The sequence below is a fragment of the Elephantulus edwardii genome, unplaced genomic scaffold (assembly GCF_000299155.1).
Source record: "Elephantulus edwardii isolate Elephantulus edwardi_28Jun2011 unplaced genomic scaffold, EleEdw1.0 scaffold00110, whole genome shotgun sequence".
Classification (NCBI taxonomy): Eukaryota; Metazoa; Chordata; class Mammalia; order Macroscelidea; family Macroscelididae; genus Elephantulus; species Elephantulus edwardii.
The window spans coordinates 986,927-1,014,660 of NW_006399860.1; the positions used below are offsets into that span (position 1 = coordinate 986,927).

The window sequence follows — 27,734 nt, forward strand, 5'->3', positions numbered from 1 at the left end:
GTCACTGGGGTAATGGGGATAGGTGTGTTGGAGACGGTAAGATTGTCAAGGAATAGAGCAGGGTTTAGGGCTGTTGTACGTCGCTTAGGGCTGTTGTACGTGCTAAAAGTTGCAGGTGACTCAATGGCACATAACAACAACAGCAACAAAGTACCAGAATAATAATATAACTGGTAACATTTTGAGATAATGTGTAAGGGGCTTTTCTTCCACAGTAAATACCAATAGTTTAAACAAGTCTTCAAGACTCTGACACTCTGAAGAGTTATTTTAAAAAGATTATTAAGCTTTACCTAAATCTCTAGAATTTCTCTAAAAAATAATTTGATGTATAAGTAAGATATATTTGCCTGTCCATGTTAAGCTCAACAGTAACTCAGGCTCTAGATCACATAAAAGCTCTAGATCATTATGGTAATTTTGGATTAATTTTAAAATATGTAGACTTTATTTTGAAAATTTAGTTAAGTCAATAGTGCCATTTACTTTTTCTATTTTAATATGAAGAAATTTTAAAAATGTCTTAAAAGGAAAAAAAGGTCAGTAGGGATCCTCAAAAGCACATTTCTACTACATTCTATATTTTCTATTTTAAAATTCATATATAATAAAATGTACATGTACTTTCTCAACTTTGCACCTTATTTAAGCTCTCAAGTGTTCATCTCTTGCCTGATAGTTCCAGAAGACTAGTATGTGTGGGAAATGAAGGAAACAGAAAAATCAAAGGTGACTTGTAGGTTTTTGTTTTCTTAAGCAACTGATGGTATCATTTACTTGGAAAAACTGAGATGAATAGGCTACTAGTGATAGTGGAGAAAACTGTGAATTATAGTTTTGATATGTTAATTAGACATGTAAGAGGGTCAGCCATGTGGGAAGTTGAAAGCAGCATGAATAAATGTAAATCTTGTAAATAAATGTAAATAAGAGGTAAATGCTAATCTTTTTCCTTAAGAGCAGCTGAGGAATTCAAACTGCTGACCTTGAGGTTAGCAGAGCAATGGACTACACATACCACCAGATGGTCTCTGGTACTTAACAGATGTTCAATAAATATTTACTGAATAAAGATAAATGAATGGAGATATGTGCATGTTAACAACAATAAAAAAGAGCAGAACGCAAGAAGGCGGCCCTCATAGGTACTACTCTCAGTAGACTACTGCTGTTGTGTGCAGAATTGACTCATAGCTGACCTGTCGGTGGGTTTTTAGAGGCAGTACACTGCATGGGAGAAGAATGCCCATCCTTTCCTAGAGGAAGATAATTAGTAATTCCCCTTTATATTTACTTTTATAGTATACTTTTTCTCAAGTAAAAGTATATTATTTTTAAAATACTGTTGTCAGGCTGCACTCTGTTAGTGCAGCTAAATAAATGCTGACTATATCTGCTGGATAAACACACTTAATAACTGCACGGACAGGAAATGCATGCATAAAGATCTTGGTAAGATAACCAAGATGGCATTATTACATTGTGTTCTGCCACAAAGGGTCAGTAAAATAAAAAATTTTTTTAAAAAAATCCTTATTCCAGCATTAAGATTAAGATTAATATGGAAAGTATTCTTCTCATATAGATTTAGGGGGGAAATTTCTATCAAAAGCTCAGTTATCTCTAAAGCCTTCAAACAGAGGTTGTAAACATTAGATAGGTATGTAAGAGGCATAGAGTTTTGTGACTGTGAGCCACTCGGTCCTGTTGTGCTAGCAGCTTAAAGAAGACATTCAGATGGCCAACAAGCACATGAAGAAATGGTCAAAATCCCTAGCTCTAAGAGAGATGCAAATCAAAACAACTATGAGGTATCATCTCACCCCAGTCAGAATAGCAAAATTTAACAGAACAGCAAGCAACAAATGCTGGCGAGGTTGTGGAGAGACTGGAACCCTTATTCACTGTTGGTGGGAGTGTAAAATGGTGCAACCACTGTGGAAGGCGGTATGGCACTTTCTCAGAAAGTTGCAAATAGAGATACCATTTGACCCAGCAATTCCACTACTGGGAATATATCCCAAAGAGACCATAACTGACATCCAAGCAGATGTATGCACACCCATGTTTATCGTGGCTTTGTTCACAACAGCAAGGAGTTGGAAACAACCCAGGTGCCCATCAACAAACGAATGGATAGAGAAGCTGTAGTATACTCACACAATGGAATACTGCACTGCATTGAAAAACAAGGAACTCAAGCAATATTATTAAAAATTGGTAAGCCTGGGGGACATTATGCTGAGTGAAATATCTCAGTCACAAAAGGACAAATACTGTATGGTGCCACTGCTGTAAAATGGGACTGATATCAGGGTTGGGGTAAGACTGAGAAAAACTGTATATAATGCACTGAAACAGATGAGGGAGAGAATAATTTAAAAGCGATGCATGATAGGGTATTATGGTTATCACAAGAGTCCACAATTAAGGTTGCATAGTGGAATGTACTTGGGGCAGTGGGAGGGGAGGGGTGCGGGGGGACTGTATACCAGGGAGGGAGTTTTTCTTTTACTTTTCAAAGAGAGGAGTGAAGGGGGGGGGTCGGCTGGGCAGGGAGAGAAGTACAGCAATGAATGAATGGAAATCCAAAATCTCTGTAAATGTTCATTAAAATTATTAAAATAAAAAGAAAACAAAAACAAACAAACAAAAAGAAGTAGATATGATTGGGACACATGTGTTTGTCTTCCCTACAGGACTGTCGGTTTCATTCATTGGTTTATTGCAACACTGATAAATTCCCAATAAATATTTCTTTAAAGAACAGCAATAAACAATGCCTAAGGCTTACTATCAGTGAGTGTCCAAAATGACCTGTACCTCTTTCATGCTTGCATTATATATAGTTCATATGTCCACTGAGCACTGTATTGTCATTATTTGCTTATAAATATGTCTTCTTTTGCTAACCATGGCAGTCTTTCAGGAAAGTAAACAGCATTAGTACAGGAATCTTTTGGTTGGTTAGTTCGAGGTCTCTCTTATTCACTGTTCTGTCTTCAGAACTAAGAACAGTGTTTGGCAGGTGAAGACATTCAGCAAATATTTGCTGATAAGTGAATAAATTATCCAGTCTGAGCACAGTGCCTGTATATAAGAGGCTTTCACTAAATACCTATCAAGCATTAGCATGAACTCTGAAGTGTTCTAAAGTTGTAATAATCTACAATTTCTGTCATTTTTCATTTTGTTGGCAAATCTGTTCAATATTGCCTTTCTTTTCGTTTTTTTTTAACTTTTTCTTAATTAAGTCACACAATGACTTAATTAGAACTTTGTTCTAATGATGCACATGCAACACTTTGGCGATTTAGAGTAGTTGCATACAAATTCTAACATTCTGAATTAAATGAAAGATGTACCCAGTTATTTGCAAAATCACTTTCTTATGATTTACCAAAACATTTACTATAGCTATGGAACTACCTCTTCTCATGTAATTGGAAAAAGAAATCTTGGGCATCAAACAAACTGTTTACTATTTCAAGTTGTCTTTTCTTCTTAAGGAGTCCTGGTGGCATTGTATATTCCATGCTAGGCTATTAGTCAAAAGGTCAAAGGATCAAATCATTGAGAAGCCCCTTGGGAGGAAGATGAGGCAAGTTTTCTCTTTAAGATTTAAAGCCTTAGAAATCTGACAGAGGGTTACTAAGAATCAGACTCAACTCTAGGACAGTAGCTTCTCTGGGGGAGGGTTTTTTTGGGGGAATGAAAAATTGAAAGATATCAAAATTTTTAATATCCATAATTACACTACAAGTTAAAAGGCAGTTCAAAATTTATACAGTTAGTTTTTATGATTCATTACAAAGTTTTTCTTCACTTTATATTAATGTCTCACACAATCTAATTTACTAAAGTAGCCGTTACATAAAGAATATTAAATAATCCATTAAGTGTTAAAAATAAAGTCAATAAAGTACTGAAACAGAATTTTGAGAAGTCTACTTGTGATTATTCTCTATAATATTAACATCAATGTAAAAATAAGGTATAGTCCATTTAAAATTAAGAAAATGACGCCCATGTGAAATGTTGACTATTTTTTTTAAAACAAAATGTGAAAGCAAACATGGTGAATATGGTTAAAGATCACCTGGGGGATTCAAACCCCTTATCTTTAAGTTAGTAACTCAACAAGTTACACATTATGCCACCAGGGTTATCTATGGTTCAGAAATATATATTACACCATCTTCCATCTTCTCAAAATCTAGACAACAATCAATCTGGACAAGATCAATTTTGCACTATAACTTTAAATCTGGTTTTGTACTGTAAAAGAAATCTGTAGCTAGTAGTGTATTTTAAAAAGAAAATTACAAAAATAAATTTCAAATGAAAGAAAACAGCTGTCTGCAGAGGACCCTGTACCCAGCAAAACTATCCATCAAATGTGACAGAGAAATAACGTCATTTGCAGAAAAGCAGAAACCTAAGGAACTCAGGAAAACAAGACCAACTTTACAAGAAATACTAAGGGAAGTCCTTTTACTCAGTGCAAAAGCAAGTGGCTGGATCAAAGTAACCAGCAACAACATAAAAAGAAAACACAGCAACCTGGCCTGTTCACACTTGACATGAATGATTTACATTAACAGAAAAAGAGTAACAGATGCATCCACTAAAAAGCAGGCGTGCCAATACTATCTCTGATAAAATAGACTTCAGGATGAAAACTACCACAAAAAATAAGGAAGGGTACTATGTAACAATTAAAGGCACAATTCATCAAGAAGACATAACCTTGGTTAACATCTATATACCAAATGACAGATCTGAGAAATAAAAAAGATTTGAAGACAGAAACAGAAGTAACAGTACCATGCCGTTTTCTTACTACTGTTGTATAGTAGGTTTTAAGGTCAGAGAGTGCTAGTAGGCCTCCCACTGAGACACAAATGGAGAACTGTACACCAATGTTCCTATCAGCATTATTCACCATCATAAGAACAGGGAAACAATTCAAATGTCCAACCACAAATGAATGGATTGAGAAGTTGTAGTACATTCATACAATGGAATACTATTCAGTACTTGGGAGCAATGATGTCAAAAATTACTACTTGGGAGAGACTCGAGAGCATTATGCTGAGTAAATTCAGTTTCATAAGAACAAATGCTGCATAAGACCATTATTGTAAAAATAGAAAGACAACTAGGAAAATATATCTATGGAGACTCAAGGAGTTAAGGGGTGGGAGAAGAGGGGTGAGGATGGGTAGGGGTGAAATTATAGGGTTGCACTATTTGATGGGTGGAGGGAGGGGGTAAAGGAAATGAGAAAGATCTGTTGGAGACCTAAAAAGACAGAGTATTTTTGAGCATAGTCCAATGGTGATTTATTTTCCAAAACATAACGCATGGGAATGACTGTATGAAACACTGAATTGATTGAATGAAGAATAGTTTGGGAAAAAAAGTATACAAACTTTATAAGTAAACCAATATGAACAAAACATGGTGCATATGAATGATCGCATGCAAACCAATACAAATTCAAGGAAAATAAAACACCTCAAAACAAACCAAAAACCCCAACATAAACAAACAAAATAAAGTTAGTAGAAAAACTTATTTAAAAACCCACAAAATTTTTTAAATCTCTTTTGATTGATATAATTGTAAACTTAAGATGAGTAGGTCATTTATGTATCTAATTAAATCTTTTCCCAATAAACTTTAACAAAGTAAAGGAAGATACCTTTATGGATGAAGCAGCATAGAGCATATCTTCAAGGGTGAAATGGCAACACTGGTTCAGGTATTCTTGGCAAAACTCTTGGATAAGTTGCAGATTATATAGGCTATCAGCCAAAGACATAGTTTCTTTTAAGCAAATATCTTCAAACAGAAAAAGAGCAAGGTTAAACTGGTAATATTATATAACTACTTTTTAATTAGTGATTTTATACAAATATACAAACATGCACAACCTGTTAAACACATGTACATGTATTAACACACTTGTTACATAGCAAGAAACAGAAATCCACCTTACTTTTCTCAACATCTTTTAAGATTTATACATAAACGTACTTTTTAAAAAAGTTTTCTTTACCGATTAAATACGGTTTTAAGTATTTGTTACCCTCTATCTATGGAGATTAAAAGACGTATTGCTATGGGAAAGTCTGCAGTTAGGGACCTCTCCAAAGTAGTGAGGAACAATGGTGTCTCTCTGGAGACTAAGGTGCATCTGATACAGGCCATGGTCTTTGCAATCACTTATTATGCATCAGAGAGTTGGACAATGACTAAGGAGGATAGGAGAATTGATGCCTTTGAGCTGTGGTGCTGGAGAAGAGTACTGAGGGTACCACGGACTGCTAGGAAAACAAATAGATTCATCCTGGAAAGGGTCAAACCCTTTCTGAGGCTCCGACTAACATACTTTGGACATGTTGTAAGGAGGGACCGGTCCTTGGAGAGAGACATAATGCTTGGTAGGGTGGAGGGACAGCGCAGGAGGGGAAGGCCCTATATGAGGTGGATTGATTCAGTGACTGGGTTAATCGGGATGGGAGTGTCAGAAACAGTGAGATTGGCACAGGACAGAGCAGAGTTTAGTGCTGTTGTACATCTATGGCCTCAATATATCAACAGAATACTTACCTTCTAGTCTGACAACATCAGGACAGTAAAAATGAATAAGAGCAGCTAAAGCACAGCCATCTGTACCATCCTTTAATAAATTTTCTACCAATGGAATGCAAGGCAGTTGCTTAAGTAATGTTTGTTCCTTCCTATAACGAGCCTACAATATAAAAGAGATGAAATAAGTACTCGATAGTGTATATAAGAAAAATTGCAGATAGAAACATGAAAGTTTAAAAAATCAAGAACTATTCAAACCACTAGAAATTACCTAACGTGAAATACACTGCAATGAGATGGTTTCAAAGCTACATTATTATATTGCTAATTTACATGAAACAGAATTTAGTTTAAAAACTTAAAACATGAAGTATCACAAAACAGATTTCTGAACACTTGGTATCCAAATCATCAGTTCTGTTCTTTTGCAAATAAAACCCATTTAATGTTAGGCTTAATTTAGGCTTAATTTAAATGTAAAGTTTGTATACAGAAAGATTCAAAATTCTACAGAAAGAGCAAGAATACTATGCAAAAAGAATTACTGAGGGGAGTTATCAAAACTCAGGGACTCAACACGGTACCACCTCTAAAAGACACCTAGCAATAAGAAGAAACAATACTTTTATAGACGGAGACAATCTCATCAAGATATCATGGTTTATAATTTTAATGTTGAAACAAACAATTAAGGAAAGAAGCTTTTGAATCCGACTTGTTTTGTTATGTGCCATTAGAGGGTTTCGAAGGTTGTATATGTATCTTTTTTTTTTTTTCTGAGGACCAGCCAGTAGATTTGTACAGCAGGTCTTTTGGGATGCAGCTAACTGCTTTAGCTACCAAACAACCACTGCTTCTTGAATCAGACTCACCAAGTGTGAATCCTGACTGTGTCATATATTGGTGCTGCTAATGTGCCACAGAGTTGAAACAGACTCACAACTGATCCTCCAAAGAGTTTTTCAGAGGTAGTGAAGCAGTGAATCACAGAGAAGTTGACTGGCCATCATTCTTCCATTGAGCTGCTGGTGGATATGAGTCGCAGGCGACCCAATGGCACATAACAACAACCACCAGCTTTGTGTTAGCAGGATAGTTCCTTACTACTAAGCCACACATCAGCCACATTCTCTCACACACATTAGCCCTGAGATATTCGGAAAATATTTAAACTCTCATTTTCTCATCTAGAAAAGGAAGTGTAATGAATTACCGGAGGATTAAATGAAATGATGGACATAAAGTGCTATGTATATGGACAGCAATTGCTAAATGCTAGCTAGCTATTGCATATAAGCTCTCTTGAAGCCAAGAAAAATAATGCTAAATAATGATGGCGTACAGAACTAATAGCAAACTTTATTACTAAATAGGTTATACATACTTAAATAGTACTCCTTGTTGTTGTCAAAAAGTGTTAGTGTCAACAACAATCTAAAAGCGTTGTTGTTGGTGGTGGTTCCAACTCATTCTGACCCTAAGTAAAACAGAATTTAACTCTGATGCTGCTATCATGGAATCATTCTCAAAAGTTGCTTTTTAAAAATTTTATTATTATTAATATTTTGCGCACACGTGCGCATGTGTGTATGTGTGTGTGTGACTGGCTACCCTAGCACAAGATACATAAACATATTTCCTCTTCAAGGTTTTCAGTTTTTTCCTATTAAATCAGTGAAGGCTAATATCTGCATCTAATAGAACATTCCTAACTCAGAGATAGTATCTGTAGTCTTTGTGTCTCTTACACACACACCCTCCCACTCAAACTTAGATATATAGATTCTTTATTTCTTACTAATGTTAAAATAATGTTGTTGTAGTTGTGTGCCGTCGAGTCGTTTGCGACTCATAGCGACCCTATGCACAACAGCCCTAAACTCAACTCTGTCCTGTGCCAATCGCACTGTCTCTGATACGCCCATCCCGATTACAAAATTCCTTCACTGTGCTAATAAGAGGCAGTTAAAAAATAAAAAAAAAGAAAAAAAGGAGCAAGAGGAAAGAAGGAAAAAAGAAATCAACCTATTATGTAGTATCTCTGGCCGCCAGCTACTTTCCTCACATTTTGTAAGCACTGCTCTAGATCTTTACACTCTTTTCTTCGGCTATCTAGAAACAAATACTTTGTCTATTAGGAAATCCTAAATAGGGCTGTACTCTGACTAGATCTTGTCTAGGACTAGTTTGTTTTCAGTCTGTAAACCCAAATAGACTGAGATGAGTACCCATGGTCACAAAACAAAGGACCAAATCAAGTCATTTATTCACTAGGTCTTTGCCAAGTAATAATTCTGTATAAGGCACGTACACACACAGCTTTAACAGAAGCGGATGAGGGAGAGAATAGTTTAAAGGTAATATATTTTAGGGCATTATGATTATCATAAGAGTTCAGAATAAGGGTTGCAGAGTGGAGTATACTTGGAGTAAGGGTGGCGGTGTGCGGGGGGTGGGGATTGTATACCAATGAAAGAGTTTTTCTTTTGCTTTTTGAGGAGCGAACTGGGGGTGGGGGTGGGGTGGTTGGGGAGAAAAGTGCAACAATGAATGAATGGAAGTCCAAAATCTCTGCAGATGTTCATTGAAATTAATTTTTTTAAAAAAGGGAAAAAAGTCTCTATTTCTAGACAATCAGAGAATTATTAGTGACATGCCTAAACATTTTCCTATTCTGTACTTTAGAAGATACATCAAGTAAAACAACACTAAATATTGAGAGGGTTTCCCCCCCCCAACTTTCACAAAGTTTATCGGCAGTTCATAAATGTTATATGGCTAGTTCTTTTGCTTTTTGGAGGCTAGGATTTTTAAGCTCTGTCTCACATACTTTGGGCATGTGGTCAGGAGGGACCAATCCTTGGAGAGGGACAGTACAAGAGAGGAAGACCCTGGATGAAATGGATTGACTCAGTGACAGGAGAAATGGGATTCAAGATAGGGCAGGGTTTAGAGCTTATGTAAACAGAGTTGCTGTGAGTCACAGGCAACTTGATGGAACATAACAATAACAACAACAACAACAGCAGCATACTTTAATAGCATATTTCTATATTTCAACAGTTTTGTGTATTTCTAAGTCATATTTTCATTCTAGACTATGTAAAATATGTGTGGATTTAATCTTGAAAAGATTGAAAAATCAACCTTTCAAGTCAAATCAGAGTTTAGATCCAAAAGTTAGGACGCAGGGGAAACCAGTAACATTTATAATCCATAAAAATGATTCTCTACAACTCAGCTGAAAAGGAATTTTTTTTGTCAAAAACCATTTTGAAATACCAATAGTTTACACATGTAATTAAGAGTCACTTTTACTAAAATGATTACAAACTAATGAGAAAACAGATTAAGAATTTTATCTCCTTCCTGACTGATAGTTTGAGCGTATTGGCAAGATTAGCAAAGAGATGCTTAACTCATGAATTAGTGTAAAAAATCACTTATCAACCAACCTTTGGCTAGATTTTAATTTTTCTATTTTATACTATTGTCAATGACCGTAAAACACAAGTCCCATGGAGTGACTAATAGACTCTATGTAAGTGACTACACAAGCAAGGCATCAATAGTACAACTCTATGTTTACAGTTCTGGATAGCAAATCAAAAAAGTTGAGCAAACTTACTGGAACCAGTTTCCAAAACCATTTAGAAGGAGACTTCAGAGAAAGCAGCAGGAAAAAAGGGAAAGGAAAAGGGAAAGGGAAAAGTCATCAGAATGATTTTCAGTCAATAGTTGTAGTAAAGTTTCCGATAGTTTCAAGTTTTAATAAATTTTAATAGTTTAGTTAAAAGGTATAAATATTACTAAAGATTAAAAAAAATATTACTAAAGATAATGACCACATGCTGTCCATCATTATTTTCTCTCTACACAGAGAAATTAATTTCAGTTACCTGGATAGGCTGGCTTAATCGTGGGTTTGGGAGTCACATAGTTAAAAATATGTCTATATCATATGAGAATGGAAACACTGTAGAGCAAGACTTGTAAACAAACAGTGCACATCTTAGACATCAAAAGTCAAAATCACAATATGCTTTCCACAAAGAATTGTTTCATTAAGTGCAAGAATAAAACAAACAGCAACATAGTAGAATTTAATAAAATGTTAACGTCTTCCAAACATTTAGGGGAGGCGTATGTGTAAGGGGAAGGTACTAGATGACAATTCTTGCCAGTGAAGATTTTTATAGTAGCTACTTAGAGAAATAGAAAGTAATGTTATTCATTTTATTACCTAATGATATCCCAAATAATGTAATTTTCCTTCTTTAAAAACAAATAAATATAATAAATCTCTAATTTCAGACAATATGAACTAATAATTTGTGACTCTATTTCTGGCAGTCTTGAATAAATTTCTACCTTTCATATTAAACTTTCACAATGAAAGCTGTCCTACAGAAGTTAATAATGAAAATAATATTATTTGGAAAATAAGAGGCAAGTAATTTTAAGAATTAAAAAAAACCTCTTAATCAGAAAAATAGCAACTTCTAATAAATGCTATTTTGAAGACACTCTTAGTGTATCAAGAAGAGTCTCAATATTTTTTACTGCATTTTTTAGTAAATGCAAAGTTCTTAGTATGTGCTGTTATAACAGTCATAGCAAATGAAAGAAAAGGATCAGAAAGCAAGATGTCACTGGAAATATGTGAAGGTTTCTAGTTATCTAGTGCTGATAAAAGAAAAATAACACAAGTGGATGGCTTTACCAAACAGAAACTTACTTTCTCACAGTTTAGAAGGCTGTTAAGTTAAAATTCTCTGGAAGACCCAATTTGCTAAAATTTGATAAGGCTTTCTCATTGCCAGCTCTGTCACTTCAGCTTCTGCTTCCCGGTCCTTAGAAATCTCCAGGTGTCTTGGCATCTATCTTATCCCATCTCTGCTCTTTTCCCCTCCCCCAATTTTTATTTTATATTGTTATGCATACAAAATTAATATATGTTTGATACTATCCTTCATTCACATTATGTTTCATACAATCATTCCCATTCAACTGTGTTTTGTAAAATTAACTGTCGTTGAACTAAGCTTACCATTACCCCGTTTTTTGATTCTGCCAGATCTTTCCCATATCCTTTACCTCCTTCCCTCCACCCACCAAACTGTGTGAACCTATGACTTCCTCCCTTGTCCATCCTCATCCCCCTCTCCCCCATGGATCTGGCCAACAGACATATGAAGAAATGCTCAAAATCACTGACTGTAAGAAAGATGTAAATAAAAACCATAATGAGATAGCATCTTACCCCAGTAGCAGTAGCAAAGTTTAACAAGACAGCAAGTAATGAATGTTAGAGAAGATGTGGAGAGAGAGGAACTCTCATATAGTGTTGGTGTGATTTTAAAATGGAACAACCATTTTGGAAGGCAGTTTGACATTTTCTCAAAGAGCTGAAAATAGAAATTCCATATAACCCAGCTAATCCACTGCTAGGAATATACCACGAGGAAAACAGAACTGAGGCACAAATGGACAATGTTCATAACAGCGTTACTTGCAATTGCAAGGATATGGGAACAATCCAAATGCCCAACTACAATTGAAAGGATTGAGAAACTGTGGTACATTCAGGAGCACCGATCTGAAAAATTGCTACATAACTTGGGAGAGACTGGAGAGCATTCTACTGAGTGAACTAACACAGTCTCTTTAAGGACAAATACGGCATAAGACCATCTCTGCTTTTCTTGTTTCTTTAATTGTCTACATCTCTAAAGAGATGCATTCAAAATACATCCCACATTAATTATGCCCTAGTAACATAAAAACAACCCATTCCTTGTTGTTGCTGTTGTTATGTGCCATCGAGTCATTTGTGACTCATAGTGACCCTATGCACAACAGCCCTAAACTCTGCTCTGTCCTGTGCCAATCTCACTGTTTCTGACACTCCCATCCCGATTATCCCAGTCACTGAATCAATCCACCTCATAGAGGGCCTTTCCCTCCTGTGCTGTCCCTCCACCCTCCCAAGCATGATGTCCTTCTCCAAGGACCGGTCCCTCCTTACAACATGTTCAAAGTATGTTAGTCGGAGTCTCAGAATCCTTGTCTTCAAGGGACCGCCCAGTTTGACCCTTTCCAGGATGAATCTAGTGGTTTTCCTAGCAGTCCAAGGTACCCTCAGTACTCTTCTCCAGCACCACAGCTCAAAGGCATCAATTCTCCTTCTATCTTCCCTAGTCATTGTCCAATTCTCTGATGCATAGCAAGTGATTGCAAAAACCATGGCCTGTATCAGGCGCACCTTAGTCTCCAGAGAGACACCGTTGCTCTTGAGTACTTTAGAGAGGTCCCTAACCGCAGACTTTCCCCTTGCAATACGTTTTTTTATTTCCTGGCTACTGGTGCCAAGAGTGTTGGCCGTGGAGCCGAGCAGACTGAAGCTGTGAACAATCTCAATCTCTTCACCATCCATCCTGAAGCTACCGATTGGTCCAGTGGTGAGAATTTTTGTCTTCCTGACATTGAGCCTCAGTCCATATTGAAGGCTGCAGTCCTTGACCCTCTGCAGTAAGTGCATGAGGTCCTCCTGAGTTTCAGCGAGCAGGGTTGTGTCATCTGCATAACGCAGATTGTTGATAGATCGTCCACCGATCCTAACGCCACACTTCTCCTCATAGAGCCCAGCCTCTCGGATAATCTGCTCTGCATACAGGTTGAAAAGGTATGGAGACAGGACACATCCCTGACGTACACCCTTCCCAATTTTGAACCATGCAGTGTTACCCTGCTCTGTTCTGTTCTGACGACTGCCTCTTGGTCCAAGTATAGGTTTCACATTAGCACGATTAAATGTTCTGGGATTCCCATTCTTCTCAGAGTCAGCCACAGTTTGTTATGATCCACACAGTCAAATGCCTTTGCATAATCAATGAAACATAGATAGACATTCTTCTGGTATTCTCTGCTTTCAGCTAAGATCCATCTAACATCAGCAACGATATCCCTAGTACCACGACCCCTTCTAAACCCAGCCTGGACTTCCGGCAGTTCTCTGCTGATGTGCTGTTCCAGTCGTTTTTGGATAATCTTCAGTAGAATCTTGCTTGCATGTGAAATCAATGAGATTGTTCTGTAGTTTCCACACACAGTTGGGTCGCCCTTCTTTGGGATGGGAACAAATATAGACTTCTTCCAGTCAGTTGGCCAAGTGGTTGTTCTCCAGATTTCTTGGCACAACTTGGTGAGCACATCCACGGCAGCATCTGTTAGCTGAACTATGTCAATTGGTATACCATCTATTCCAGGGGCCTTATTTTTTGCTATTTCCTTCAACAGGATTATAATCACAAACAGAGAGGTCAGGATTTAAAACACATATATTCTAGGGGACATAATACCAGTAAATAAAACTAGTTTCCTTGCTCTTTATACTAAAAGAACTCACTTCATACAAACTGATAAACAAAAAATCACTTTAAAATATCCATAACTAGACATGTAAAAAGTAGTCTTCAGAAGTTCAAGTTACCCTATAATTCTTATAGGATATTCACTAACAGGATTTTTGCTACTATAGACTATTTTGATTTTCCTGCCTATTCTTTGTCTGTATTTGGTGATAGAAATCCTAATCTAGGAAGAAGGTAAAAATAATACGAATTATCTGCTGGAGAAATGAGAAATCTCCAATTAAAATCTCCAAGAAATCTTGTAATATATAGTCTCTGAAAATATAGTGGAGGGTCTGCTATGAGTCAGTTTGAACAGTAATTAGTTATTTTTATTGAAAGGAAATATGACTTTAAAAAATAAATCTATTTTAAAAATCTAAATAATTAAACTATGTGTATTCATAGATTCAATTAAAAAAAATTCAAATATAACACAAGCTTCTAGGTGTCTCATGGCAACAGAGGACAGAAGACAACCACCCCATAGCATTTCCAATGTTTTATAGACACAAACTGCCTCATTTCTTTTTACTATCAGAAGGAGAGATGGGGTAGTCTGTTCATGTAGACTCACAGCCTCAGAAACCTGGTGGAAGGTTGCCAACAATCAGAAATGACTCAATGGCTGTAGGTTTCCCTCCACCTCTTGTTTTCAGTGAAGAAATGGTCAAATTGAAACCATAAATCCTCTTTAAGATATAAGTAATTACAAGGAAAAGGGGCAGAAGACAATGAGTAAATAGGTTTTTCTTACCATAGATAGCAGGGGCCAGCATAGCAATCCAGGTATTTAGGAATAGTACTACTTTCAAGTATTCTTTCTCTGGCTCATCCTAAATTTTGCTTAGTTATTTTAGGATCTGCCATTCTCTAGTTCTACATCTCTGTTAAGGTATGGCCTCTGGTCCTGGTTGCTGGAGCCAGATCCTATTTGAGACCAATGAGTGGGTACGGACTAGACCAAGGGGTACTAACTAGGGGCCCAATGCTGACTAAATCGCAGAAAGGAACCAGTGTCCTGTGACCTAGCTCCAGGTGAATAAGTAGGAGACAATGCTGCATGGAGCAGCTGGAGTGTGGACTGATCAAGGAGAGAGCTGAGATACTTAAGGATGCAGCTGATGTGTAGAGAGCAATTCTAATCCTCCACACATCTGACATCAGAGATGAGTAACCTCAGCTTAGACAGGTCGGATGCAGGTGGCATTCATCTGAGTGGTCCTGAGTTTTCCTGTAAGTACCTACAATCACTTTCGAAGGGCTAGAAGAATTCCCTAGCTGCTGCTGCTGCTTTCAGTTGATTCTGGGAGGAGGCTGGTTTGACCACATGAGAAGGACCTCAAAAGTCAGAATATTTCTGTGAGTTTATCCTAGCTGTAACTTCTCAATTCATGCCTGAAGAACATCTTTGTTCTTGAAGGCCTAGAAGTCCCACTAAAATGCTGAAAGAAATGTGAAATGATACCAGCCCCTAGGGAGGAGATACTTAGGATGGCTAACAAAACTGCACAGACATTTACTCTTCAGCCTAGCAACACAATCCAGGGAATTTACCTGAAAATATATCTCTAATAATACACAGTACATAAATGAGATTATTCTTATAGCATTATTTTAACTCCATAAAACTGGAAACAATTTTTTTTTTACTGCCCAAACATAAGAAAGTAATTGAAGAAACTATGGTTAAGTACACACAATATGTGCTGTGGTACATACATATTATGTTACTGTAAAAAAGAATGAGCAAGAGATGTAAGAACTGTATGGTGTGATTCCCAGGATACTATTAGTAATAAAAAGGAAAATGTATTTTGTGTTAGAAATAAAGAAGATGCATTTATCTACTTATGCAGAAACAAACATAGGAAGAATAATTCAAAAACTAATGAAATGGGTTAAGAATGTGGTAAGGAGTGAGAATATGGGGGAGTGATACATCTCTGAGCATATATTTTGGAATCATTTTCTAAATGCTTAATTATGCTCTACATATGAAAAAAGGGGGCTTAAATCAATAAAGCTGGGGTAAAAAAAGACTACTAAATTAGTAAGAAAACAAATGAATTAACCCAAAGGAGTAACATAAACACAGGAAAAGTGGGAAATAGACAACAACAAAACCAGTATTTTGACCTTATATCTTATCAATCAATGACCATTATCTTTTTTTTTTTCAGAAGGAAAAAAAATTGTAAACAAATCTTAAACTCTTTTTAGAGGGTTCATTTGTCATATTGATGTGGGTATAGTCGTTTTGGAAGTATTTTACATACATATTTATAAAACACCTGCTGAAGAAGATCAAAGACTACAGTCTTCACATGTATTACATCTCAACATCAAAAACTAAAGATTCTCACCACTCAACAAATACGCAGCAACATCATAGACAGAGAAAAGACTCAAGATGTCAAAAATTCCATCTTAACTGGCTCCATAATCAATACCCATGGCAACAGTAGTCAAGAAATAAAAAAGACATGTTGCTCTGGGAAAATCTGCTACCAAGGACCTCTCCAAAGAGCTAAAGAGAGAGGAAGTCAGCTAAAAGACTAAGATTTGCCTGATCCAAACCATGCTCTTTAAATTACTTGCTTCTGAAAGTTGGACAATGACTAAGGGTGACAGAAGAAGAATTGACACCTTTAAGTTATGGTCTTGAAGAAGAGTACTGAACATCCAATGAACTGCCAAAAGAACAAGTTTTGTTTTAGGGGAAGTGCAAACATGGTGCACCTTAAAAGCAAGGATGGATGAAATGTTTACGGCATTGAAGTCTATGGGGGAGAGAATAGTCTAAAAGTATTATATTTTAGGGCATTATTTTTATCGTAGGAGTATGCAATGAGGGTTGTAGAGTGGATTATATTTGGGGCTAGGGGGTGGGGTTTGGGGAGGTGCGTGGGGGGGATTGTGTACCAATGAGGGAGTTTTTCTTTTGCTTTTCAAGGAGAGGAGCAAATGGGGGGAGGGGGGAGGGGTTTGTGCGGGGAGAAGGGTGCAACAATGAATGAATGGAATCCCAAAATCTCTGTAGATGTTCATTGAAATGAAAAATAAACAACCTAAATTAAAAAAAAAAAAAAGCAAGGATGGTAAAACTTTGTCTCAAATGCTTTGGACAATAAGTTAGGAGGGGTCAGTCGTTGAAAAAAGACAGTATGTGGGGAAAGGAAGAGGATCAGGGAAACAGACGACAACCTGCAACAAGATGGACTGAAACAGGCCCAGTGCAGTATGTCTCCTGATTTCCTGACTAATGGTATGAAGCAGCTCACCAGCCTGTGCCAGGAAATTTGGAGGAAAGCTGTCTGGCCAACTGGCTGGAAGAGACGCCTATTTGTTTCCATTCCCAAGAAAGGTGATCCAACAGTGGAAACTGTCAAACAGTATCACTAATATCAAATGCAAGCAAAATAAGGCTGAAGATCATTAAAAAAACAGCTAGAACATAGATAGGGAACTGCTAGAAGTTCAAGCAAGATTAAAAAGAGGCTGTGCCACCAGGTATATCATTGTTGATGTCAGATGGATCCTGGCCGAAATTAAAGAAGAATGTCTATATATGCTGTACTGATTATGCACAGGCATTTAACTGTGTGGATCCTAACAAGTTATGGCTAATATTGAAAAGAATGGGAACCCCAGAACATTTAACTGTGCTCATGTGGAAACTAGACCTAGACCAAGAGGATGCTGTAGAAACAGAGAAAGGGAAGATGGTTTAAAATTAAGAAAGAAGTGTATCAGGGTTGTATCCTCTCTCCATGCCTATTCAATACGTATGCTGCACAAATTATAGAAGAAGCTGGACTGTATGAAGAATGTGGCATCAAGATCAGGGGTATCAATAACCTTCATTATGTAGATGACACAATCTTGCTTACTGAAAATCAGGAAGGCATCAAACACTTGTTGCAAAATATCAAGGAATATAGCCTCAATATAGACTGCATCTCAATAGAACAAAAAGTCTTACCACTGGACTGACAGGCAATAATACCATGATAGATGGAGAAAAGATTACACTTGTCAAAAATTCCATCTTACTTGGATCCACAATTAACACCCTTGGTACCAGCAGTCAGGAAATCAGGAGACATACTGACCATTGCAGGAGAGTGGATAGATAATGAGCACTGCATTAAAAGAAATGAGGGAAAAAAACTGTCCAAAAGGAATACATAATTCTGTTTATATATATCAGTATATATGACATTCTAGAACCTGGGGGGCATTGCTGGGTGCACTGGGGAGGGGGAAGGTAAGGGAGGAGAAAATGTGCAGCAATGAATAAATAAAAACAAAGTAAAAAAACACTTTAACAAGTGACAAAAGCCACTTAATTTTGATAATATTAAATTTCATTCCATATGTAGTTGCTGTATACCACTGAATCAGAATCAACTCAGGTTTTCAGAGGCAGTAAATCACACAAGAAGAGACTGCCTACCTTTCTTCTATGAAGCAACCAGTGAACCTGAACCACGTGTCTTTGTGTGGGTAACAAAACTCCTTATCACCAAGCCACCAGCACTAGTGTATGTGTAGGTGACACTGTAAACTTAAATACAAACTCATGTAGTTGTATTATCTTGCCAAAAAGGTATACACAATCATCCCCAAATATGCCTTTTAAAAAACTATTTTACACTAGTTAGCATACAAAATTCATACATACTGTGTTTCATTCATGTACACTGTGTTTCACACATTCCATCATGCACAGTGTTTCATATGATCATTCCCATATATTGTTTTGGTGTTTGTTTTTGTTTTTTTTTTAAATAAAATTAATCAATGTACCTTTTACTTCCAAATATAGGGATCTTCGGTGGCCTAGAGGATAAGGAGTTACGATGCCAACAGAAAGGCAGGTTTGAATCCATGAGAGAAAGATGGGCAATCTCTTCCTGTGTAATTTATTACCTTTGAAAACCCACTGGAGGGTCAGCTGTGAACTGGTTCTGACCTTATGGTGATGAGAAAATAAGCTCATGTTTCTTCCCTAAACAAATATTTTAACACTTACCAAAATTTCAGTTAATTCACAAATATTCTAGAAGGTTTTCTTAACTATTTCATGCTCAGTTATTATTAAAAATCTAATAAGGATAGAAGGAAGTCTGGTGAATTTCACTATCATTCTAATTTGTGACCAACAACCAGAGCCAAAGAGGGAAAAACAGAGGATTTCTAGCAACTTTTGCAGTCAGAAGTCTATCGAACATGCAACCAAAATGAGACTGAGTATTTCACTAAAGTGTCAAGCCAAAGCAAAGGGAAAAAAGGAGGAAGTTAAGAAGCTGATGAGTGACTGGAATGCAAAAGCTGGGAACAGGAAAAAAGGATCAGTAGTTGGAAAACATGGACTTGGTGACAGAAATGAAGCTAGAGACAGAATGATAGAATTTTGTACAATCAGTGATTTATTCATTGCAAATATCTCTTTTACGAAACAAACAATGACTATACACCGGATTTCATCTAATGGTATGCGTAGGAATCACATCGATTACATCTGTGGAAATAATCATTGGAGAAGCTCAGTATCAGCTGTGAAAACTATGTCAGGTACTGATTGTGGAATGGATCAACTACTCATATGCAAGTTCAAACTAAAGCTAATGAAGGTTAAATTAAATCCACAGAAACCAAAATTTGACTCTGAGTCTATCCCATCTGAATTTAAAAACCATCCCAGAAACAGAGCTGAGGCCTAATTAATACATGAAGACCAGATGAGCTGAGGAAAGATTTCAAGAATATCATTCACGAAGAATGCAAAAGGTCATTATAAAGACAGATGAAGAAGACAAGACTGAGATGGAAAAAAAATAAAAAAATAAAAAAAAAAAGACTGAGATGGTTGTCAAAAGAGACTGAATACTGCACTAGAGTGCCAAGAAGCCAAAGTAAAGGGAATAAAGCAGGAAGTTAAGGAACTGAAAAGAAGATTTCAAAGGGCAGCACAGAAAAACAAAGCATATAATGAGATGTGCAAAGAGCCGGAGTCGGAAAATAAAAAGGGCCGGGCTTGTTTGACAGTATTTAAGCTGAAGGAACAAATCCAAACCTCAAGTTGGAATACGTAAGAATGCTATGAGAAGAATACTGAATGACCCAGGAAGCATCAAAAGATGACTAAAGGAGTACACAGAGTCACTGTACCAAAAAAGAGTTGGCTGACACTGAAGAATTTTATGAAACAACATATGATCAAGAAGTAACAGTGATGAAGGAGGACATACAAGCTGGCAAAAAACAACAGCAAGACCCCAGGAACTGACAGAATACTAGCTGACATATTTCAATAAATAGATGCTGCCTTGGATGCGCTCACAAATTTATGCCAATAAATCTGAAGGACAATTATCTAGCCAACTGACTGGAAAAGTTCTGCATTTTATTTCCATTCCAAAAAAAAGTGACCCGACAGTGTGAAAATTATCAAACAATATCACTAAAGTATCACATGAAAGGAAAATCCTCTGAAGATTATCCAGAAATGACTAGAACAGTACACTGACAGAGAATTCAAGTTTAAAAGAGGCCGTGGAACTGGAGATATTATCGCCAATGGCAGATGGATTTTGGCTGAAAGCAAAGAGTACCAAAGGAGTGTGTATCTGTGCTTCATTGCAAAGACATTTAACTGTGCAAAGACATTTGACTGGGTGTGGATCACAATAAATTATGGCCAATCTTGAGAAGAATGGGAATCCCGGAACACTTGATTTTGCTCTACTCAGACCAGGAAGCAGTCATCAGAACAGAGCAAGGAAACATTGCTTTTTGGTTTGATTCTGAGATTTTTTTTTTTATGTTTTTTTTTTTATGTTCAAAATCAGGAAAGGAATGTGTCAGAGATACATCCTGTCTCCATACCTTTTCTGTCATCAGGATTGGAGGAAGACTCATCAACAACCTGAGCTATGCACATGATACAACCTTGCTCACAGAAACTGAGGAGGATCTGAAGCATTTGCTACAGAGGGTCAAGAACTGTATTCTTTAATATGGACTGAAGTTCAACATCAAGAAGACAAAGATTCTCTCCACCAGGCTAACTGGCTGCACCATGTTAGATGAAGAAAAGACTGAGGTCATTAACAATTTTGGCTTGCTTGGTTTCACAAACAACACTCTTGGCACCAGCCGTCAGGAAATCAAAAGATGAACTAGTTTGGGGAAGTATGCTATGCTGTCAGGGACCTGCCCAAAGTGTTAAAGAGCACTGATGTCAATCTAGAGACTAAAGTGCATCTGATCCAGGCCATGCTCTTTGCAAATACTTGCTATGCATCAGAGAGCTGCACAATGACTAAGGATGACAGAAGAAGAATCAATGCCTTTGGTTTGTGGTGCTGGAGAAGCGTACTGAATATATCATGGACCGCCAAGAGAACAAACAGGTCTGTCTGGAATAGGGTAAAACCAAGTTTCTCCTTGGAGGCAAGGATTTTGAAGCTCTGTTTCACATACTTTGGGCATGTGGCCAGGAGGGACCAGTCCTCAGAGAAGGATATCATGTTTGGAAGGGTGGAGGGACAGTACAGAATAGGAAAACCCTGGATGAGATGGCTTAACACAGTAACTGAGGTAACAGGGCGTCAGAGTCAGTGAGACTGGCTGAGGATAGGGAGGGTTCAAAGCTATTATACATAGGGTCGCTAGGAGTTGCAGGCAACTCAATGGCACATAACAACAAGTATATGAGTATTTTTGACAAGCAAGTATTTATTTTAACAAAACTTTTGACTTCCTTATAGGTACTAGTAGAGAAGGGACATACTAAGTTTTTACATTTATAAAGTTTGTAGTTGTTTTTTGATGCTATCAGGTATGATCTACAATGATCCTATGAACAACCTTTGTGAATCCTGTCCTACCCTATGCCATCCTCACAATCTCTGACATACCTGGGCCCAATGCAGCAGTCACTGCGTTAAAATCTACCTGGCTGAGGGTCTGTCTTCTTTTCCGCCATCAATCCACCTTCCCAAGCATGATGTCCCTGTCTAAGGAATAGCCTCTTCTAGCAGCATGCTCGAAGATGTGAGGTTGTAAGCTTGTATGTCAGACAACGTAAGCTTCAACATCTTTGACTTCAGGGAACACCCTGACTACACCTTCTCCAAAACTTACTTGTTGGTTCTTTTGGAATTATCCATTCAGCACTCTTCTCCAACAAAGCAGTTCAAAGGCATTGATTTTTCAAAACTTTAAAAATAATTTAATGTTCTAAGATTTACAAAAAAGGAAAACGAGGTCTAGACCACTTCAAGGTCATGGAGCTGTTACTGCTGTGGGTGCCACAGTCAGTTCAGACTCACAGGGACTGTATATACTAGAGAACCAAACACTTGCCATGTTCTAAGCTTTCTTAATTCTGCTGTGTGTAAGCCCACTGTTCCAATCACTGTATCGATCAATCTATTCTGCTGAGCATCTTCCGTTCTTTTGCTTACTCTCTACTTTTCCAGCACGATGTGTTTTTCCAGGGAATGACTTCTGACAAAATGCCCAAAGGATATGAGACAAAGCAGTCCCATCTTTGCTTCTAAGGAGCACTCTGGTTTCACTTCTTCCAAATCCTGCCACCAACTAACTTCTTCCATGAAGCTAGTTGCTGGCAAAATTATTTTCCCTCCAATGGGTTTTCAGAAGCCATAAATCACTTAACACATTGCCACAAATGACTGTAATACATAGGAAAAAAAACCCACCCATTTGTTTCTAAGCATAGTTGTCAATGAAAAGTGTGCGGCAATGTGTTAAGAGGAGATGGTTCATCTTTCTTCTGCGTTATAAACTAGATTTTTAAAGTAAGACTGACGGAGATGATTAATCAAAGAAATAATTAGAAGCAAAATAAATAAGTAAACAAAATTTAGTAAACTGTATAAACAGAAGGTTTTCCTAGGAGTTGGCACTATTTTAAATGTCTAGGAAAAATTACTATAGCATACTACTGAATATACATGAAAATGTATGCATAATCACACAGACACACACAAATGTCTGAGTGGAGGGTAACTACACAAAGACAAAAGGTAAGCAGTGCTATGTCCAATGGCGGGTTCTGACTAAAGCTGAGTTAGTAGACTACCGGTCTAGTAATCTGGCTATGTTTCACCAAGTAAGCTATGAAGGTAGAAAGGCGGCAACTATTACTTACCATTCTGTTTCTCATAATTAAATTGAGAAAAGAACTAAAAAAACTTGTTTTAAAATGAAAATAAGGAACAGGCTGATTTAGATCCAAATATATAAATACCAATCCTCCATTGTTATACCATGATTTAATGTCTTTGTAATGATGACACCAATAGCTGCATTAACACTATATGAAATGAACACTTTCTTTCACAAAGATTCTATCAACAGGAAAAGGGTAACAGTTGTCTGAAAACAAAAATGTCAGTTGTGTACATAATTTAAAATGGGTACTAATAGAAGTATTTAAAAGCAAATCACATTTATTTATCAATTTACTCATTTGATCATTCAACAAATACTGGCTGGATGGTTAATATGTACAATTACATGGAGTCAGTACTGTGAAAAAGGCAAACTAGTGCATACAGATTCCAGTTTGTTTTTTGAAAGATTACAAACGTAATCTGGTTGTTTTTAACATAAATGGTATTTTCACTTCACAGAAATAACTTTTATTGTTCGAACGTTAGCATATGAAGAACTCTGGTGGCACAGTAGTTAAGTGCCACCGACAGCTGTTTTGAACTAAACAGCTGCTCTGGGGGAGAAAGATGAGGTAGTCTGTTTCAATAGACTACAGCCTTGAAAATCCCCTGCGGCTGTCTCTCTCTAACCTATAGGTTCTTGATGAGTTGTAACCAACTCAATAGCAATGGGTGGTTTCTGTTGTTGGGGGTTTTTTTTGTGGGTTTTTTTTTTTTAATCTCCACATACAAATCTCTCCACTTTGTTCATCATGCATGCTGTCAAGTGCTATCAGTTGGTTCTGTCTCATAGCAGCTGCGTAAGAAAGAAAGCCCTGCCTGTTCCTGTGCCTTCCTCCCAGGATCTTCACACTGTTGAAGCCACTACGTGAATTCTTTCATTGAGAATCTTCCCCTTTTACACTGACTCCCTACTGTATCAAGCATTGTTTCTTTCTCTTAAGGTTGGTTCATTCAGATAACATACCCAAAATGTGAGAAAGACTTGCCACCCTTATATCTGGCTGTACTTCTTTCAAGCAGATCTGTTCATTTTTTTGGCAGCCTATGCTATATTAAACATTATTGCTCTACTATATAATCCAAAGGTAACAATTCTTCAGTATTGCTCATACACTGCCCAGTTTTCACATGCGTTATGTGGTGATTACAAATACCATGGACTGGGTCAGCTTCACTGTAGTCCTCCAAGTGACATCTCTGTTCTATAACACTGACTTTAGAGGTCTTTTATAGCAGATTTGTTCAGTGCCCTGTCATTTCATTTTCCGACTGCTGCTCCATGTATGCCGACTATGGATCCAAGTTAAAGGAAATCCCTGATTACTTCAATCTATTATCAGTTATTATGATGCTGCTTTTTGGTTTGATTCTGAGATTTTTTTTTTTATATTGAGGTGTACTTCACAGTCAGTGCTTCAAGTCATCTTCACTTTCAGCAAGCAAGGTTGTGTTACTTGCATATTACAAGTATTAATGGATCTTCCTCCAACCTTGCTGCTGCATTCTTCTTCAAAGAGCACAGTTTCTTATATTTCCCCAATATATGGATTAAATAAGCATGATGAATCTTGTTAAACACCCTTCTGGATTTGAAAGCACACAGTATCACCTTTCTCTCTTCAAATGATGGCTTTTTGCTATGTACCAGTTCAACATGAGCACAACTAAGAAGTGTCTGGAGTTCACATTCTTTACAATGTTACAAGATTTGTTATGATCCACAGTCAAAAGTCTTTGCGAAGTCCATAAAACACAGGTAAACATCTTTCTAGTATTCTCTGCTTTCAGCCAAACTCCATCTGAGATCAGTAATGATATGCTCAGTTCTACATTCTCTTCTAACTCTGGCTTGAATTACTGGCTGCTGCAGGTCAATGTACTGCTGGAACCATTTTTTAATTATATTCAGTAAAATTTTAGTTGCATCTAACATTAATATTGTTCAATAATTTTTTTTTTCCATTTTGTTGAATCATCTTTCTTTGGAATGGGCATAAACATGAATTTGTTCCAGTTGGTTGGCCCTGTAGCTAGCTTGCACACTTTTTGGCATAGACTAATCAGTATTTCCAAGACTGCAACATCTCAATTAGTATTTGAAATATCTCAGTTAGTAACTGCAACATCTCAATTAGTATTCACCAATCTTGTTTTTGCCAGTCTTCAGTGCAGCCTGGACTGCTTCTTTCAATGTCATTGCTTCCTGATCCTCAAATAACTGAATGCTGAGCTGCTATCTCCTCAAATGATTAAACACTGACCAAGTCTTTTTTTGGTACAGTCACTTGTGTATTCCATCTTGCTTTGATGTTTACTGCATTATTCAATAATCTGCCCATAAAATCTTTCACGGCATCTTTGAGGCTTGAATTTTTTTCTTCCATTCATTCATTCTGAGAAATGAATTTCAAATGTGTTCTACCTTTTGGGTTTTCTAAATTCTAATCTTTAAACACTTCATTTTAATACTCCTTTATCCTATCAAGTCACCTTTTAAAATATTTTGAGAAATTTTGCTCAGCTCTCTTCATTTCTCCCACTTGCTTTACTCTTTGCTCAAGGCCAAGTATCAGAGTCTCTTCTGACATCCATTTTTCTCTTTTCTCATTTTTCTTGTCCTTTTGCTTTGTTCATGTATGATGTGTTTGATGGTATCCCACAACTTGTCTGTTCTTTGAGACAGTTCTTTGAGATGATTTCTAAATTCAAGTAGGATATACCAAAGGTCTATCTTTGGTTCTTCTGGATTTGCCGCCATAATCATTAGCTTTAGCTTGAACTTTTATGTTAGTGCTTGATGTTCCACACTTGGCCCCTGGCTTGCTGTGACTACTGAACAAGCTTCTCCACTGATTCAGTCAATTTGATTCCTGTGTATTCCATTTCACAAGGTCCATGAGAATAGATTGTTTATGTTGCTGAAAAAGTATTCGCAAATGAATATGTATAATGCATATATATATATATAAAAATTTAACTGTTATATAAATCATAAAACTGGGAGACAGATTATACGGATCCCCAAGCAAAGGATCAACTCCCATTGTATGGGGAAAAAGAAAAGGAAGCAAACTAACAGGGACAGACTAGGGGAAGGAAAAGGGAAGAGAGATACGCAAATTGCTCAAGTCAAGGAAACAGAACATATGTTCTGGTTCTCCATGAAATTTTCTACTGTAGTTAATACACGACTTGCTCTTTTAAGCTTTCTCTCCTTAAAGAAGGATCAATGACTAGCAGTATTAGCCCCAAATGAACATAACACTGGAAAAATGAAGAGACACAGATAATCCATGTAGAAAAAAAGATCTCTGAATAAGTATAATTCATTCTATTTCAGTTCTGTTAACTGACCCTCCAGCGGGTTTTCAGAGACAGTAAGTTGTATGGGAGGAGACTGTCCATTCTTCTCCCACAGAGCAGTTGGAGGATTTGAAATGTGTTCCTTTGGGATTGCAGCACAGTTTCTTATCATATATTGAAAGGCCTCTGATGACAATAAAGGGACCTCAAGTGATTCAGTCTGTTGTGAGCTGCACTGCTAAACCAAAGGCTATGTCTCTCTGATGGTTTGAATTCACTAGTGATTCCATAGAGGAAACATGGGTCAGCTCCTCTGGTTGTGATTTACAGCTATGGAAACACAATGGAGGATTGCTATGAGTTGGAACTAACTTAACAGCTTTGAGTTGAGGTTTCATGATAATAAATGTTAAAAGATGGAAACCACACTACGTTGTAGAAAATTCACACTTTTGGATCTTTGTTTATGATAGAAAACTTAAATGCATTCCCAAACTGAGTTTCTGAGCCTATAAATCCCTCAAGAAGGAAGTGCTCATCTCTTTGGAGCCACTTGTAGATTTGAATTACCAGAGGCATTGCCTTTGGTTTAGCAATGCAACTCCCTGCAGACTGTACCATCAGAGCTCCCTAGGACATGGCTCAATTCTCATAAACAAGTCAGAACTGACTCATAGCTCACCCGCCCTTGTGTTTCCACGGCTACAAATCACATGAGAGGAAACAGTCCATCTTTCTCCCAGGGAGATGCTAGTTGGTTTGAAATGCCAGGGAGGCCAACTAGCAAAACAACTCTCTGTGGATGAGGATACTTGAGCTCCCTATCTCTAGTACATGACAAAATCACAATTTTTAAAAAGTTTTCAAAAATGAAAGTCTACAAATCTGTTTAAGAATTTTAAAATTATGAATCCATAATTAATATATTTTTCTTCAGAAAACATGTATGAACAATACAACAGCTGAAATACTGTTTTAAAGGCTGGCCCTATTACAGGTCATTATAAAGATAACACATTTTAAATTTTATTCTTATTGCTTCAAATGTTTTACCAAGAAGGAGAGCAAAACCGATTATTTTGCCTAAAGAATTTCAGAAACTGAAGTCTAATTAGCATTTGACTGTGTGGATCATAACAAACTGTGGCTGACTCTGAGAAGAATGGGAATCCCAGAACATTTAATTGTGCTAATGCGAAACCTA

General features: G+C 37.0%; 1 protein-coding gene across 1 annotated transcript in view; it reads right to left on the reverse strand.

Moving 5' to 3' along the window:
• Window positions 1–27,734, reverse strand: part of CAMSAP2 (calmodulin regulated spectrin-associated protein family, member 2) — a 154,573-nt gene that overhangs the window by 28,967 nt on the left and 97,872 nt on the right. The window contains exons 4-6 of the mRNA XM_006892113.1: window positions 10,229–10,261; window positions 6,619–6,760; window positions 5,708–5,847 (exon numbers count right to left, since the gene is read on the reverse strand). Coding sequence (XP_006892175.1) covers window positions 5,708–5,847; window positions 6,619–6,760; window positions 10,229–10,261 — 315 coding nt within the window. The remainder of the gene's footprint in view (window positions 1–5,707; window positions 5,848–6,618; window positions 6,761–10,228; window positions 10,262–27,734) is intronic.